Genomic DNA, 15050 nt, shown 5'->3' with positions numbered 1-15050 from the left:
TTGGGGGGGACGTAGGTAGAGTACGGAATTTTGACTTCCGGGGGCTACAACCCTACTAAAAGTCTACAACAATTAATTATGTACCCCTCCATTACTCCTACGACCACTCATGCCCATGCATGTAAACCACTCAAAACACCCAAACACATGTGTAAGAAGTAAAGACATATCTTGCATACAAGTTTTAAATTTTAAGTAATGTCTTTAGCATTATTATTTTATTAAATTATATAAGCTTCATTATATATTGTTAGCTTCGAGTAATGTAAAATAATGTACATAAATACACATGAAAAATTGAAAATCTCATCCTTATAGTTTGTCTCGAAGCCTTTAAAATCTCAAGGTCGACTATGAATGTATGTATGCTACTGTTAGATAATGTCTTATATGTCAAATTATATTGTTAAATTGATAAATTTAGCACCTACTATTGGGTAATGCTTTATTTGTCATGTTGTATTGTTAAATTGTTAAATTTAGAATCACACATACGAAGAATAAATAATTTAATTAATAATTTAAATTAACAATATGACAATATAACATATAAGACTATCAAATAATAGAATATATGCTATTACTATGACTATACAAATTAGAGTGTTGCTACACTTACCAAATTTGTGACAAAATTTCATTTATATATCCAAATCTAGTCCTAGTTTAAATCTTATTTATTTGTAATCATTGAGATAATAAAGAGATAATGACAGTTTAGTAAGCACTACTAGACGTGTCAGTAAATCGGATATGCAACGGATTAGTCTAAGATTCATATTTGTTTCGTTAACTTAATGAATTATCGAATTTGGATTAGACCAAATGTCATTTTTGGTATCTATATTTTTACGAAATTTTCACTTTCGTCATGTACTTTTATTTTTTATTATTGTTGTTATATATTTTCTATACATTAGCAATTAAGTCTAAATAGTTAACATCGTTTAAATTGTTAAAGGAAAATTTGATGAGCAAGCACGTGCTTTGTACATGAGTGACATTTCGAATATTTTACCACCTAAATGCGTATTTAATCTCATATCCGACATTTAACATATTAATTTTGACGATGAAATTTCTAATTTTTTCAAACAAACTGTTTTCAATGGCAGGTATAGTCTTACATAGGCATCCATGTCTAAAATACCACTTACATGCAAATATGTCGGATTTTCCATCATCAATTTAAATAATGTTAAAAATTTGAACTTAACTGCTACCGTATCAGAAATACATAACTGAAATTGTCAAAATTAAAAAAACATGACCAAAGTAAAAATTTCATGAAAATACAGGAACAAAAAATATCATTTGGCCTTCGGATTATTAGTTGGAATCGCCAAATTCATATGCTATTAACTACATTGGATTCGAATCAAATTCGGATAAAAATCCAGTAAGTGTAATTACAATATTATTGTATAATCTAGCAGATTAAAGTATTAGAATTCGTCTATGTTACTGAGACCGTATGACACATACAAAAAGATATATCAGTTCACAAACTTAAATGTTAAAAAGGTGTATGTATGAATGTATGATAGGATTTGTATACTATGTTAATACATGGCATGCACGTGACAGCAATTCACATACAATTTTCTAACCTATTTAAGAGAGTGGGGAGGAGGGGGCGCTTTATGGCCGGGTGGTGGGCTCGATGTGGGCCCGGCGGGAAGGGGATAGGACAGGCATGACCCGACAAGGAATTGTTGGGGCCCACCCAAGAGTATGACTTCGAGAAAATGAAGTTGGAGGAGATGACGTGGCCAAAAATGTTATGATGGGTTTTGATTCAGGTGGGCGATTCGTTCGGCGGCGTCTCCGGCCAACCGTGCACGCATGCACTGCATGTAGCGTGCGTTTGAAGTCTGTCTGCAAGCCCAACAGCACTGTCTGGGCCCAACTGGGCTGGACCCTCTTACTGAATTGGGCTTTGGGCTTCCGGCCCATACTCTGAGTCTCTGAACTGTTCATCACCAAAACGTCGCGACGAAATTTAAAAACTGAAATCAGAGGAAGACCTCCTCTTTCGGAGTTTCTTCATTCACAGCAGCAGAGCAATTCACTTCGTCCTGGAACTGCGTCGTTTCAGATCCCAGTCTTTGTTTCCCAGGTTAGATCTCTTGCTCTCTTCACTCTCACTTTTTTTTTTTGGTACTTAGATTTTGTTCTAATATCGTTATATGAATCTCTTAAAGGATTATTATTTGTAATTAATTTGTGGGTTTAATATTTTCTCAAATCGATGAAGGATCCTTTTTTTTTTTTTTTTCTTTAATATCTCAATTGATTGAATAATTTGTTTATGTAAAAAATTTGGGTTCCCTTTTCTGAGATCTCACTGATTATTTTACGTACGATTACGTACGGATTTTGTTTATTTTCTGTGTTTGGTTGCCGAGAGAAGGTTGGATGATTAGGGGATTTGAAATTCGATGATTATTGTTAATGTCAAAAATGCGAAATGCAAGACTCATTGCTTCTTTCTACATTGTAATATACATTCTTAATTTTCTCAGCAACCAAACATATGGGCTTGAGAGAAAAAATTGAAAAACTAATAATCTCATAATTGGAGGATTTGGGTTTTCCTGGAGGAACTCATTTGAAGAATTCAACTAATTTCGATCTCATATTTGGTTACTTAATTAATCTAAAATTGTTGAAACAGTGTATAGATAATAGTAGAGAAATGCCTGCACAAAAGGTTGAGACTGGTCACCAAGATACGGTTCATGACGTGGTCATGGATTACTATGGTAAGCGCCTCGCCACGGCTTCATCGGACAACACCATCAAGATAATTGGGGTCAGCAACAATGCCTCCCAACATCTTGCAACCCTGACTGGTCACCAGGGACCTGTCTGGCAGGTTGCTTGGGCTCACCCAAAATTCGGGTCCTTACTTGCTTCCTGTTCTTATGATGGCCGTGTCATACTGTGGAAGGAAGGTAATCCGAATGAGTGGACCCAAGCCCGTGTTTTTGATGACCACAAATCGTCTGTGAACTCGATTGCCTGGGCTCCTCATGAACTGGGTCTTTGTTTGGCATGTGGCTCTTCTGATGGGAATATCTCGGTTTTCACTGCAAGGGCGGACGGTGGTTGGGATACCTCGAGGATCGACCAAGCTCACCCAGTTGGTGTCACCTCTGTTTCTTGGGCTCCCTCAACAGCCCCCGGTGCCCTTGTTGGTTCTGGTCTGCTTGACCCTGTTCAGAAGCTGTGCTCTGGTGGTTGTGATAATACTGTAAAGGTGTGGAAGCTTGGTAATGGGGTTTGGAAGCTGGACTGCTTTCCGGCTCTTCAAATGCATATTGATTGGGTTAGGGATGTTGCTTGGGCACCCAACTTGGGACTACCAAAGTCTACTATTGCCAGTGCCTCACAGGATGGGAAAGTTATTATATGGACTGTGGCCAAGGATGGGGATCAATGGGATGGTAAGGTGCTGCATGATTTTAATTCACCTGTTTATAGGGTTTCATGGTCGCTGACTGGAAACATATTGGCCGTGGCGGATGGGAACAACAGCGTAACATTGTGGAAGGAAGCAGTAGATGGGGAGTGGCAACAGGTGACTTCAGTTGAGCCATAGAATCCTGTTTCAAAAGTTTGCTTCCGTTATAGCAGATTATGTCTGAACCTCTTTTTTTAACACATTAAGACTTATTTCTTCGAAGTATTATAGAATCAGTTACTCTTTGATGTTGGTGAACTAAGTTTCATAATATGTTACTGGAGATGCATCTTTTGAGTAATTTGAAGTATGGTCAATTTGAATGACTTTTGGACATGATTTGAATTGCATGATTTTATTTTGTTTCCTTACATATCAAATTTTTTGTAGCAGCATATACACATTACCATGCTAGCCTGTAAGTTAATTCAATATACGTAAACTTCATTTTCTGTCAGCATGCTCTGTTTTAGTTTCTAATAATATAAACGGGCTTTGGAGCTTGCTGTTCATATTGATGGAATGACCTGATTATTGTAGAATTAGTTTACTTATCAAAATATATGTATATATATTGAAATATGGTTCAATAAATTGACTGAAGCATTCTTTGAGTGGAAAATTCATGAGGGGATACCACAGTCATTAACCATTATGTGTTACAGCACCTTCTTTCCTTTGTGTATTGCTTTTGGTAACAATTTAAAAGCTTGAAGATGAATTGCATTTTAATCCAATTTTTTAAAGTTTTAGCAAGTTATATGTTGTGGTTTGCTTAACTTGTTAATCAACTCTAGTCTGAACCATTTCTCCCATTCAAATTTGTTGATGTCATTTGAACCAAATATACCACATTTTCTCCCCAATGTCCCAACACTCTGACACTTTTGCTTAGTATTCTAAAAGTATAGTTCGAATTTTTATTTGAAGGGGTGCATGAGCCATGAGTTTAGTTTAGATAATAAGAAGGTTTTAGTTTTTAAGTTTTTTATCTATGAGTTATGTGTGTTGAGGTGAGTATTACATCTTTTCCCCCTGGACAAATAAAACTACACCTGAAACCGAACATCCCTACTACAAATTTATCCCCATTCAATCAAAATTAACAAGACTTAACGAGGCTGAAAACGAGTTAATATCAATCATCCAATACGATTAAGTAAAGATGTCGAAATATAATTGATTGACTGTTGACCATAACTCTATTATATCATGGGAGCAACCTATAGGTAAATTACCTACAAATTTTGCTATTTCTGAATTAAATGCATAGAACATGTGATGCTCACCCAATCTGAAATGAATATTGCATGTTTTATTAAGAAATTTATGTCCTAATGAGTAAAAGGTACAGATGGTTCCTAAGCTGAAAGGTATGGGAATAAAGTATTTGAAGTGAATACAAGTTTAAGTGGTGAGCCTACAAATGGTTTCAAGATTTGAGGAAAGGAAATACCCCAGTCCTTGCAAAGTGGAGGTTCGGCAACTGCAATAAGTTTTAGAAACATGACAATAAACATTTTGAAACATTTAGAGAAAAGGTGAAGAGACGGTTGTGGGATGGTACATATTAGCAAAAATGGCTTTGTGCTTAATGATAGTAGAAGTAAAAAAATTTCACACAATAATAAGTTGATGACACATTTTTTTGAACATTGGAATGTTTCAATGTCTATCTTGGTCTACATTTAGATGCCTCAAGGTGCGTGCACGTTAAGGTACTTCAAGGCACATCATAACTGTGGATGCCTCATGATCCATCTTAGGATGTCTCAAGGTGCACCCTAATGACTAATTTATGAATGATAAGGGTAGCCAAAACATTCCATTCGCACCTATTGAATCAAAAAGTATAGGAGGGAGATACCTATCTAAGAATATACAATAGCTCTTCGTACAAACGGGTAGTCGGTATGCGTAGAAGAAGCCAATACACTCCCAGCTGCTTAATGAGATCGTCTTAAGGTGCACCTTGGACGATAATGTATAAGCAATGACTTTGAATTTTGGCTCACCAATTAAAAAATAAAACAAAGAGTTATGTATAAGTATAAGCAATGATAATTTTGATTTAAGAATAAATGAAGCTTAGGGAGGTGTACTCAATTCAGATTTTTAAAGACTTTTTTTAAGTGACAGACTTTCATAGACTTTCAGAATTATGATAGACTTTCAAAGAGTTTTATAGACTTTCATGAAGTTTTATTAAAAAAATTTCATAGACATTGATAGATTTTCAATGACTTTTTGATACAAATATCATTATGAAATATTGTAAGATAATAGCATCCATATATCACAAAGGGCAATGAAATCAAACATAAGGGCAATGAAAAAGTAGTGAAATCAAACAAAAAATGACAAGCTGATGAAAGAATAATCTCCAAGAAATCAAGATTGTTAAGAAACCTACTAATATATTGAATGATCTAAAACTGGTCTTCAATATTTTTCAAAACTTACTATTCAATGTTATATGGATAATGTTAAATTCAGGTAACGTTGACGAAAACGAGCTTTCAAGTGTGAAGACAATTAAATTAAAAAATAAAATAATACATAATGAGAAATGCATATAAGTTTTAAAATTTTAAAGAAATAATGTTGTATTACTACTTAACATATAAGTCAAAAATTTAAATAATGTTGAATTAATCTCTTTATTATTGTATCTAACAGATAAATCTAACTCAAATCATCCTTGAAACTCTCAACGTAAACATACAAAAAATAAAAGGGTGGAACAATATATTATAATTGACATGTTGTAAACCCATAAAACTAACTTCTGGAGCACTGAAGTCTGGAATTAGAACCGTATATGACAGATCTATTTATATGTAATGGCATAGTGATGAGACAATATAAGGAATAGGTGTATCAATGTTGGAAGAGACATACACGCGCGCATGCAATGCTAAAGGAGGCGGAGAGAGAAAAGGGGAAGCCTTTTCTCAAAAGTCTTTCAAAGTCTTGAGGGGAAATGGAAGAGAAATAAGAAGATTTGGTATGTATACTTTAATGCCAAAAGTCTTTCAAAGTCTATGGATTTGAGAAATTTGTGAAAGTCATTGACATTTTGAGTACCGTATGACTTTCATAGACTTTTAAAAAGTCTTGATTGAGTACCCCCTAACTTTCATAGACTTTTTAAAAGTATATAAAAGTCTTGATTGAGTACCTCCTGACTTTTTAATTTAACAAAAGTCTTTATAAGTCTTGATTGAGTACACCCCCCTTAGTTTGAAGTTTTTAGCTAGGACTATAAAAAAGGCCCAGGCCCTATGGGCCGGCTATGCCTGAAGTTATGGGTGGGCCTAGCCCGGCCCATTTGTGTATAGGGTAGGGCCTGGGTCGGCCCATGGCCCGATCCCAAACCATATTTTGCATTATTCCTTTTGTTTATATTTATAAGATTTAATTTACACTTTTAAACAAACATAGTCTTTGGTTCAAGTGGTATATAGATGGTGTTATGAGTTAATTTATCTTAGCCTCTTAGGTTCAAACCCCATCATAAGCAAAATAATTTTTTATATTAAACAAGAGGGTTAAGTTGATTCAATTAGTAGGGCCAAAGGCACTTGGCCCAGTGGCCTGCCCATAGGCCCGAAATTTTAAGGCCGGGCAGGGCCTAAGCCTAATCTATTTATAAAAGGCTTGGCCCTTCCAACCCTTAGGGCCAAAAAATTCAGGGCCAGATAGAGTGACCCGACTCATTTTACAAACCTATTTTTAGCCCCCAAATATATGAGTCAACTAAATAAAACACGAAACAAGTTTTTTTTTTTTTTTTAATAGCGAGATCAAGTTATGGTTGGCTCATATTTTTTTTTTGGGCAAAATGGTTGGCTCATATACATGAGAGATGAAAATGTTTTCTAACACCCAAATAATGAATTTTAGGTGTGACTTTCTAGCTTTAGTAGTGGAACATTATTCATAACTAGAGTTCCATTTTATCATCTCAAATCTTCAATTAAAAAAACACAAGAAGAGAGGATTTTCATGTTTGCTTTTGGTTTTTAATTTAAAGCAATCAAATTAAAGCTCAACCCAATAGTAACGCAGAACGACAGTACCAATAATTGAGGTCAATCCCACTAATTAGCCACCCTAAAATTCAAGCTCAACCCCCATGCATTAAGGAGAGAGGCACGTGAGCTCGGCAGCGTGGCACGTGACCTACACGCACGTTCTACCATGTTAGTGAGCTAGACATGCTAAGCATAATGCACGTGTGAGGAGGCACCAAAGGAAAGTGAGTGAGCTCGTCATCAATAGATTCCGGCCACGTGGACTTGACCAGACCCTCTCTGCCCCTTGGCTGGCCTTTTGAAACCGAACCTTAAGAACTCTCACATGATCGCTGACACCTACCTCCACCTTTGTCACGTGCTTTTTGGACCCACCCCACCCCCTTAAGTAATAACGCAATTCTTCAAAATTCTAACTACTAAATTAAAGAAAGAGAAATAATTTAGACAAATGAAACCCAATAAAAATGTAAAAAATTAATATGGTTGACAAAATGCGATGGTAATAAATGTGAGTGTAAACAAAACAAACCTTATCCTATGATTCCTATCCAAGTTACCAGCGTCAATTATGTAATGGGGATTAGCAACGAGTGACTCGGGCCCATCTGACTCAGTCTGCAAACCTTGTAGGAAAATGCAGAGTCATAATAGTACGGCAGTTGTATAGCTCATGTGGCGAATTGGGAATTTGGTTAAGATTGAGCTTAGATTAGATGGACACATAAAACACTTGGCAATGTAAGCTTTCCTAGTAATCTAGGATGCTACCCAAACTTCATCTTTCGCAATCTCTTTCGGGCATGTTTTCTAGTCTTTGTTATCTTTATTGGACGCGTTACTTATGTTCCAATAAATACTTTTGAAATCATGCTCCAAGTCTAATAAATAAACACAATTTGTGCTGCGCTCTTTACTTCATAAATAAGTTCTATAAGAAATGACCCAAAGTACTAATTATTATACAAACATGGCTCAAGTTTACAAATATTAGAAAACTTTACCATTTTTACATATATTCGTATGGGTCAAAACAAGACTATTTCTTTTTTATTAATAGCCGATAATAGAGTATTTTAATCAAAATTTGAAATACTTAATCGTAAAACTTTTTGTAAATATTAATTTTTTAAAATTTTTAAATTCTTATAGTTAAATAACTAAAGTATTTTTCTTTCAACAACTATTTAATTTAGTAAATGACACTCAATTTATTTCGATTGAAATAGGTCCTTAATTCACATGGGCAATAAGTCCTTCCAATAGGTTAATAACATTAAGAGGGGGAAGAAATAACTTGTCCTTACAACCAATAGCTCTTGAATTCACATGGGCAATAGATTCTTCATAAATGAGTGTCAAGCTTGTTCTTACAATAAATCACATGAGCCTATGATGAGGTCCACTACTTTCTTTTATTACGGTGGACCCCATTATGAATTTATGTGATTGGTTGTGAGAACAATCTTATACTCATTTTTTAATATCCAAACACTGCTCATTGTCAATTAGGACAAAAAAGAGTTGCTCATAAAATTCTGCGGCAGGTAAGATTAAAAGTGAAAACCTCCAAGATAGCCACGTGGATGAGATCAGGACCGTTGGGCTTTGATTAAGTTGAGCTGTAAGCATCGTGCTTAAACGTGGGTGGGGGAATATAATAACGAGAGTTATGATAGGGCAATAGCAAATAGGGGGTAGAAAGTACAATTAATTAAAGTTAAAATATTGTAAAATCAGAGGGTGGAAACATAAATTAAAGTGAAAGCACAATTCCCAAGAGAAAAAATTATTAGGAGCAGAGGAATCCGGCTGTAAACTTGGACACTATTGGGGCCTTGGAGGTCAGAAACAGCGACAAAACCTGCAAGAGATCGATTCTATAGGGATTGAACATTGAACATTAATTTAATTTAATTTAATTTAATTTCTTTTCTTAATTTCTGCTAATTGTTTCAGTATTATTGGGATTAATTACCTAATTATATAATATAATGGGATGCCTCTAGGCACTGGACTTTTGTGCCCTTCAATCAAAGAATTCACGGGCAAAGTTCAATCCAGAATATAATGATGTATTGGACAAAACTTGTGATAGTACAACTTTTATTAGAAATGCTTATATAACTTCAAATAACACTTATTTTGAGTTAACTAAAAATGTTTATTATATTATCAAAAACAGTTTCAAACATATCATAATAAAATTTTAAAGTTTTAAATGACAAATCCGTTTTTCTTGTTAATTATTTTGTATACTAAACCCAAGACTTATATGATCTCTTAATATGATAAAGTATTAAAGATATGACAATATTAAGAAACATAGAGCAAAATTCAATTGAAATGGTAAGGTGTGTCAACATGCTAAATGAGTTCTTACTTCTTACTTTGTAAAGCATACCAAAGGAGTACCATGGGTTAGTGTGTCAACAATTCATCAAGTATTTTGGTTTTCTTTTTGTCTTTATAAAAAAAAAATCAAATATTCGTTTCTCTTAGGGAGAAGAAATTAAAATAAAGTAAATAAACAAGTGATTTTACATAAGTTGCAACTTGCAAGTCAGTTCCCCATTATTTAATAGAAACCTCTCAAGTAGCCAAAAAAAATAGAAACCTCTGTGCATGTAAAAAGATGCTCCAATTTTCCAATATTTTCATTTCAGCCCCTCCCTTCACTCCTCAAAACCCCCCTACCTTTCACTCTCTCCCCCCATTCTCTCCCAGACACACACACAGCCACAAGCTCTCTCTCTCTCTCTCTCTGCCAACGATACACATTTCCTGATCACCAAAAATGGAACTGCCGAAATTCTACGTCGGCGGCTACTTCGGCGCCGGAGACGACGACTTTTCGCCGGAGAGGAGGCAGTCCGAGCAGCAGAAGCCCGTCGCCGCCGAACACTTCACCATTGACGACCTCCTCGACTTCTCCAACGCAGATGCTCTCGACACCGACGGCTTCTTCGACACTGTCGCCGGTAACTCTACCGTCACCGCCGTCGACAGCTGCAATTCATCAGTTTCTGGAGGAGAGCCTCAGTTCTCCGGTAACCAGAGCTTCGGTCACGACTCTCAGTTCTCCGGCGACCTCTGCGTTCCGGTAAACTCCAATTCCACCAAAACAATATTGGAATTTTATTAATTATTTTTCGGCTCCTGCATGCAATATGCATGAGCTTGAAAATTTAGTTTATTTTCAAAATTATGTGCAATTTTGATAATTATGTTTGGGAATTGGGAGCGAAAATTTAATCGAATTGAATTGGATAAAATTGGAATATTGACAGATTGATGACGTGGCGGAACTCGAGTGGGTATCGAACTTCTTGGAAGACTCGATCTTGGCGGAGAAGGACTTGCAAGCTCTCCACTTCCTCTCCACAACCACCGCCGCCATCGCGAAACCTCAAACCCCCGAAACGACGTCGTCCTCCTCCGAAACTCCTCCTCAAAACGCGCCACTTTTCCACCACGACACGCCTCTCCCCGGCAAGGCCCGGAGCAAGCGCTCACGCGCGGCCCCCGGCGACTGGACCACGCGCCTCCTCCACCTCATCACTCCCACCAACGACGACGGCACAGCCACCAAGCCTCCCAAAACGGCGTCGTCCAAGAAGCGGGACGGGTCCAGCTCCAATTCTGGGTCGGACTCTTCCGGTCGGAAATGCCTTCACTGCGCGTCCGAGAAGACCCCGCAGTGGCGGACTGGGCCCATGGGGCCCAAAACGCTCTGCAATGCTTGCGGAGTCCGGTACAAGTCGGGTCGGCTCGTGCCAGAATACCGACCCGCCGCGAGCCCGACGTTCGTGTCCGCCAGTCATTCCAATTCGCATAGGAAGGTGTTGGAGCTCCGAAGACAGAAGGATCTCCACAGATCACATCAGCATCAGTATCTTAGTCAAAGTTCAATTTTCGGGGTATCCAACGGTGGTGATGAGCAGTACTTGATCCATCATCATAGTGCGCCCGATTTTAGGCAGCTGATGTAGTGAATGCTAGAGTAGGATAAGTTAGGGTGGGACCTCTAATTTTAACAAGAATTCTCTAGCTTAATTTTCTAATTTTTTATTTTTGGGCCTTAAAAATTTGAATTTGAAGTCAATGTTCTGAGCAAAAATTGTAGAATTGGAAAAAAGGGGGGAAGGAAGAGCAAAATTTGGGGTTAGGGTTTTGTATTGTACTTTTTTTTTTGGTGCCGAATTTGGCAAATTAGAATCAATTTTTATTTACATTTTGTTTTTTTTATAAGTTAATAAAATTAACAATTTTTGTTTATTTACTAATATTGTGTAATAATATCAAGAATTTTTTGTATTGTCACATGTCAAATAATCTTTATGTTATGTTATGTTATATTGTTGATTATTAATCTAAATCATTATTGACAAATTAGTAATTAACATTAATTAATTACATGTAAGTATGTCTAACAAGATATTAATGTATAATAATAAGAAGATGGCGTGGCGTGTCATATTTTTTCTGAAACAAAGTGGACAATGGGAACCATGTTGTTCATTGTTCAACTGCCTTTGCCTATGCAAATGGTTGACATGAAAAACATGATGAGGAGCTCGTTAGCTCACAAGTCCAAAGTTCCTAATCTGTCAAATCGATCTTGCTCATTTATTTTTTAATTGATTCAAATGGAAATCATTTTTAACTACCAAAATTTGTAAAATTTGTCTAAATTTTGAAGCGTTCACCGTAAGGAACATATGTTGGAATTAGATTACCTATAACAATGTCATAGTGCCAATATAATTAAAATTTCCTCCATGATTAAGAAATGGAAATTAAAGATCGATTTATTCCTTATTACGCATAGAAAGAGGTTTAAATTGTTGATAATATGAAATTTCCTCAAATTCTTTAGAACTAGCTCAAGTGGTGGAAATGATGAAAAAATTAGTTTGAATTAAGATAACTGAATCTATTTCCTTCTAATACAATAAAAGTATGAAATTTCCTCCATGTGGAACCATTAATGAAATTGATCGACAATAAGTTGAAGCTCACTCAAACTCAAGAAATCTCCACCACACAAAAAAGGAACATCCAAACGTACGCATTCCAATTTGGCGATGAATACGAGGCACCTTCTTATGGAAATAAAATCATTTACTTACATTTTTTGTGCTGATATTATAAATATGACTAAAATAAAATCGTTTTAAAGTTTCAAATAATATTAGAAACACAATTCATTATCTCAACTTTAAATTACAACAAATACAATCTTAACATAAGAAAATATACAAGCAATATTAGAAATGTGAACTTCTTTTTATGAACCTCGAGTACCCAAAGAAGAACGTACAATTAACAAGGAAGTAGGCTGCAGCAGCAACTAGGTGGTGAGCATGGGTTTCAGTGAAACAATCCAATGAGAATTTAAAGTACTTGTTAATATATATATATATATATATATATACATCGTCTTTTGTACGTAAAATCCACATAAAAGTGCGTTTAAAACTTTAAAAACCAATGGAAGAGTGGGAAAGACACCAATAGGCAATTAGAGAGAGAAGAAAAATAAATATGAGAAGCAGAAAATATATAAAAAATTGGAATTGGCTGCTGCTTGGGTAGCTTGCAAAATGGTGGAGGCCAGGCCAAGGTCATGTGGGAGTGGGGGAAGGGGATGATATATAAATTGAATAAAGAAAAGAATTAGGTACACTTGGGAGTGATATAAACTGTCCACCCGATCCTAGACATTTGCTCTTCCATGGGGTCCACTGTCTCTTGTATTAATCATTTAATCTTCCTAGCTGGGTTGTGAATTCATGTGATTATAAAGGGGTAATTATAGTCATTAACTTTTGTTTAAAGGAAAAGAAATACTAACGTGTAAATGACAACTCCCATGACAAGCAAGCTGCATCCACGATCGATATTGATCAATTACTCCTGCAGGAAATGAATTAATCATACTAACCTAAGAGAAATATATATTTGTTAGCTAGTTTGATATACATCGATGATCTGTTTCTTAACAGCTAGCTTTTTAATATGGTATATATCAGAACTTTGTTTATAGGAGGTTATGACTTCGAATCATACATATATTACTTCCAGTCCATCTAAACTTAATTGGTAAGTAGATCTGCAATTGAACTAGCTCTTTGCATGATAGATATGTAGGAAAGACACAAACCATATCATATAATTGATTAGTATTTTATTGTGCTGAGTTTCAATTTGTCCACAGAACTCTATACATGTCATATGTATGTGTCTTTCTTTTTACCCTTTTTCTTTGGTTTATTAACTTGAGGAACGTACATTACTGCCGCTATATCTGAACTAGGCATTTGGAAGTAAGTGGACTATAGACATTGCCTTTTCAGTTCAATGAACCCTTCACAGATATCATATGCTAAAAGGAAGGAGTTCACGTACATGATCGAAACTTTAATGAGAATCTACAAATATGTATATATGCGTCCCTTCTTAAGAGGGAGTCGTAGGAGTGGATCCATCTTAGACCTAGGATGACACGTGGCTCTGCTGATCCAAGGTGGTTCAATTCTATACACAATATTTTAATTAAATTGGTGAAAATAGTGTAAATAGTTATTATATATATAGAACCCCTTCCGTTGAGGTATACTTCATCTTAAACATGACGAGGTATGGCCTGTGGGACCCACTCTATATTGTAATTTGATGATCGAAGCTGTCTATTTTCTAAGTCTTTATACAAGGATCATCTTTACAAAAAATTAAGTAAATCAGAAACCATTAAGACATCTAATTGTGATAGAGTAAAAAAACGAATATATGAATTCCATTAACACTTGAAATCATGGCCCTTTAATCAAATGGTTAAACGATTTCCGATTTTTCTAATTTGTTGCAAGGATGATTATTGTATATAGACTTCAAAAATAAACGGCATCGATAATCGAATTACAATGCAGAGTGAGTCCCACAAGCCATACTTAATCATGTTTAAGTTGAGATATACCTCAACGGAAAGGGTCTGATATATAGAGTTTGTAGTACGTAGTCATGTTAATGCATGCTTGTGTGTAGGGTTAGTACGTCTCATGTTCTATTTCTAGTATGTTTCCTTATTAGTAGGCTTATTCCTTAGCTCCATGGATTTGAACTTTTATTTATGTATTATGTAGTAACTATATTACGAAATCAACATGAAATTAATGATCTACTCTATCCTTTTATATTACATATTGAAGTTCTCCCCTTAAATAACCACTAGATCGAGGGTCTCCTTCTGAACAAATTTCTTTTGCTTCTTATTAGGAGTAAAAGAAATTGCATTGTTAGGACATGCCATAATGTGGTCTAATAATTCAAACTATTTAATTTTTAAGTGAAAGTCACCAAAAATTGGTGGAATTAATGCTCTTGAAAGCTGAAACCAACAGTAATGCTACACTTACTACATTTTTATACCATAATTTTATACCATCTTACATGACATTAATTCATACATTAGACACTAAAAATTTAAAAATAAAACCTAAAAAAGAAAAAAGAAATACACTTCCAGTAAAGTAATGACATATCAG

At 35.5% G+C, this 15050-nt stretch overlaps 1 protein-coding gene and 1 pseudogene across 2 annotated transcripts; both read left to right on the top strand.

Annotated features, from left to right (window-relative positions):
- Positions 1–2003: 2003 nt before the first annotated feature.
- LOC147287291 (protein transport protein SEC13 homolog B pseudogene) lies at positions 2004–3797 on the top strand (annotated as a pseudogene). Its single transcript, XR_015121780.1, has 2 exons — positions 2004–2119; positions 2678–3797. The product of XR_015121780.1 is annotated as a protein transport protein SEC13 homolog B pseudogene (transcript).
- A 6457-nt stretch (positions 3798–10254) lies between these two features.
- LOC147287290 (GATA transcription factor 9-like) lies at positions 10255–11652 on the top strand. Its single transcript, XM_086241595.1, has 2 exons — positions 10255–10606; positions 10794–11652. Exons 1-2 carry the CDS (start codon positions 10301–10303, stop codon positions 11493–11495), a joined length of 1008 nt encoding a protein of 335 aa, XP_086097721.1. The 5' UTR covers positions 10255–10300; the 3' UTR covers positions 11496–11652.
- Positions 11653–15050: the final 3398 nt, after the last annotated feature.

Source organism: Dryas octopetala, chromosome 4 (genome assembly GCF_963921425.1).
Source record: "Dryas octopetala chromosome 4, drDryOcto1.1, whole genome shotgun sequence".
NCBI lineage: Eukaryota > Viridiplantae > Streptophyta > Magnoliopsida > Rosales > Rosaceae > Dryas > Dryas octopetala.
This window is presented reverse-complemented; position numbering and strand designations above follow the sequence as displayed.

Bases quoted from the DNA above. Each gene is read 5' to 3' on its own strand.
- LOC147287290 (XM_086241595.1), top strand. From the start codon at position 10,301: ATGGAACTGCCGAAATTCTACGTCGGCGGCTACTTCGGCGCCGGAGAC. The intron at 10,607-10,793 runs GTAAACTCCAAT...GAATATTGACAG, and splicing joins CCGGCGACCTCTGCGTTCCG to ATTGATGACGTGGCGGAACT.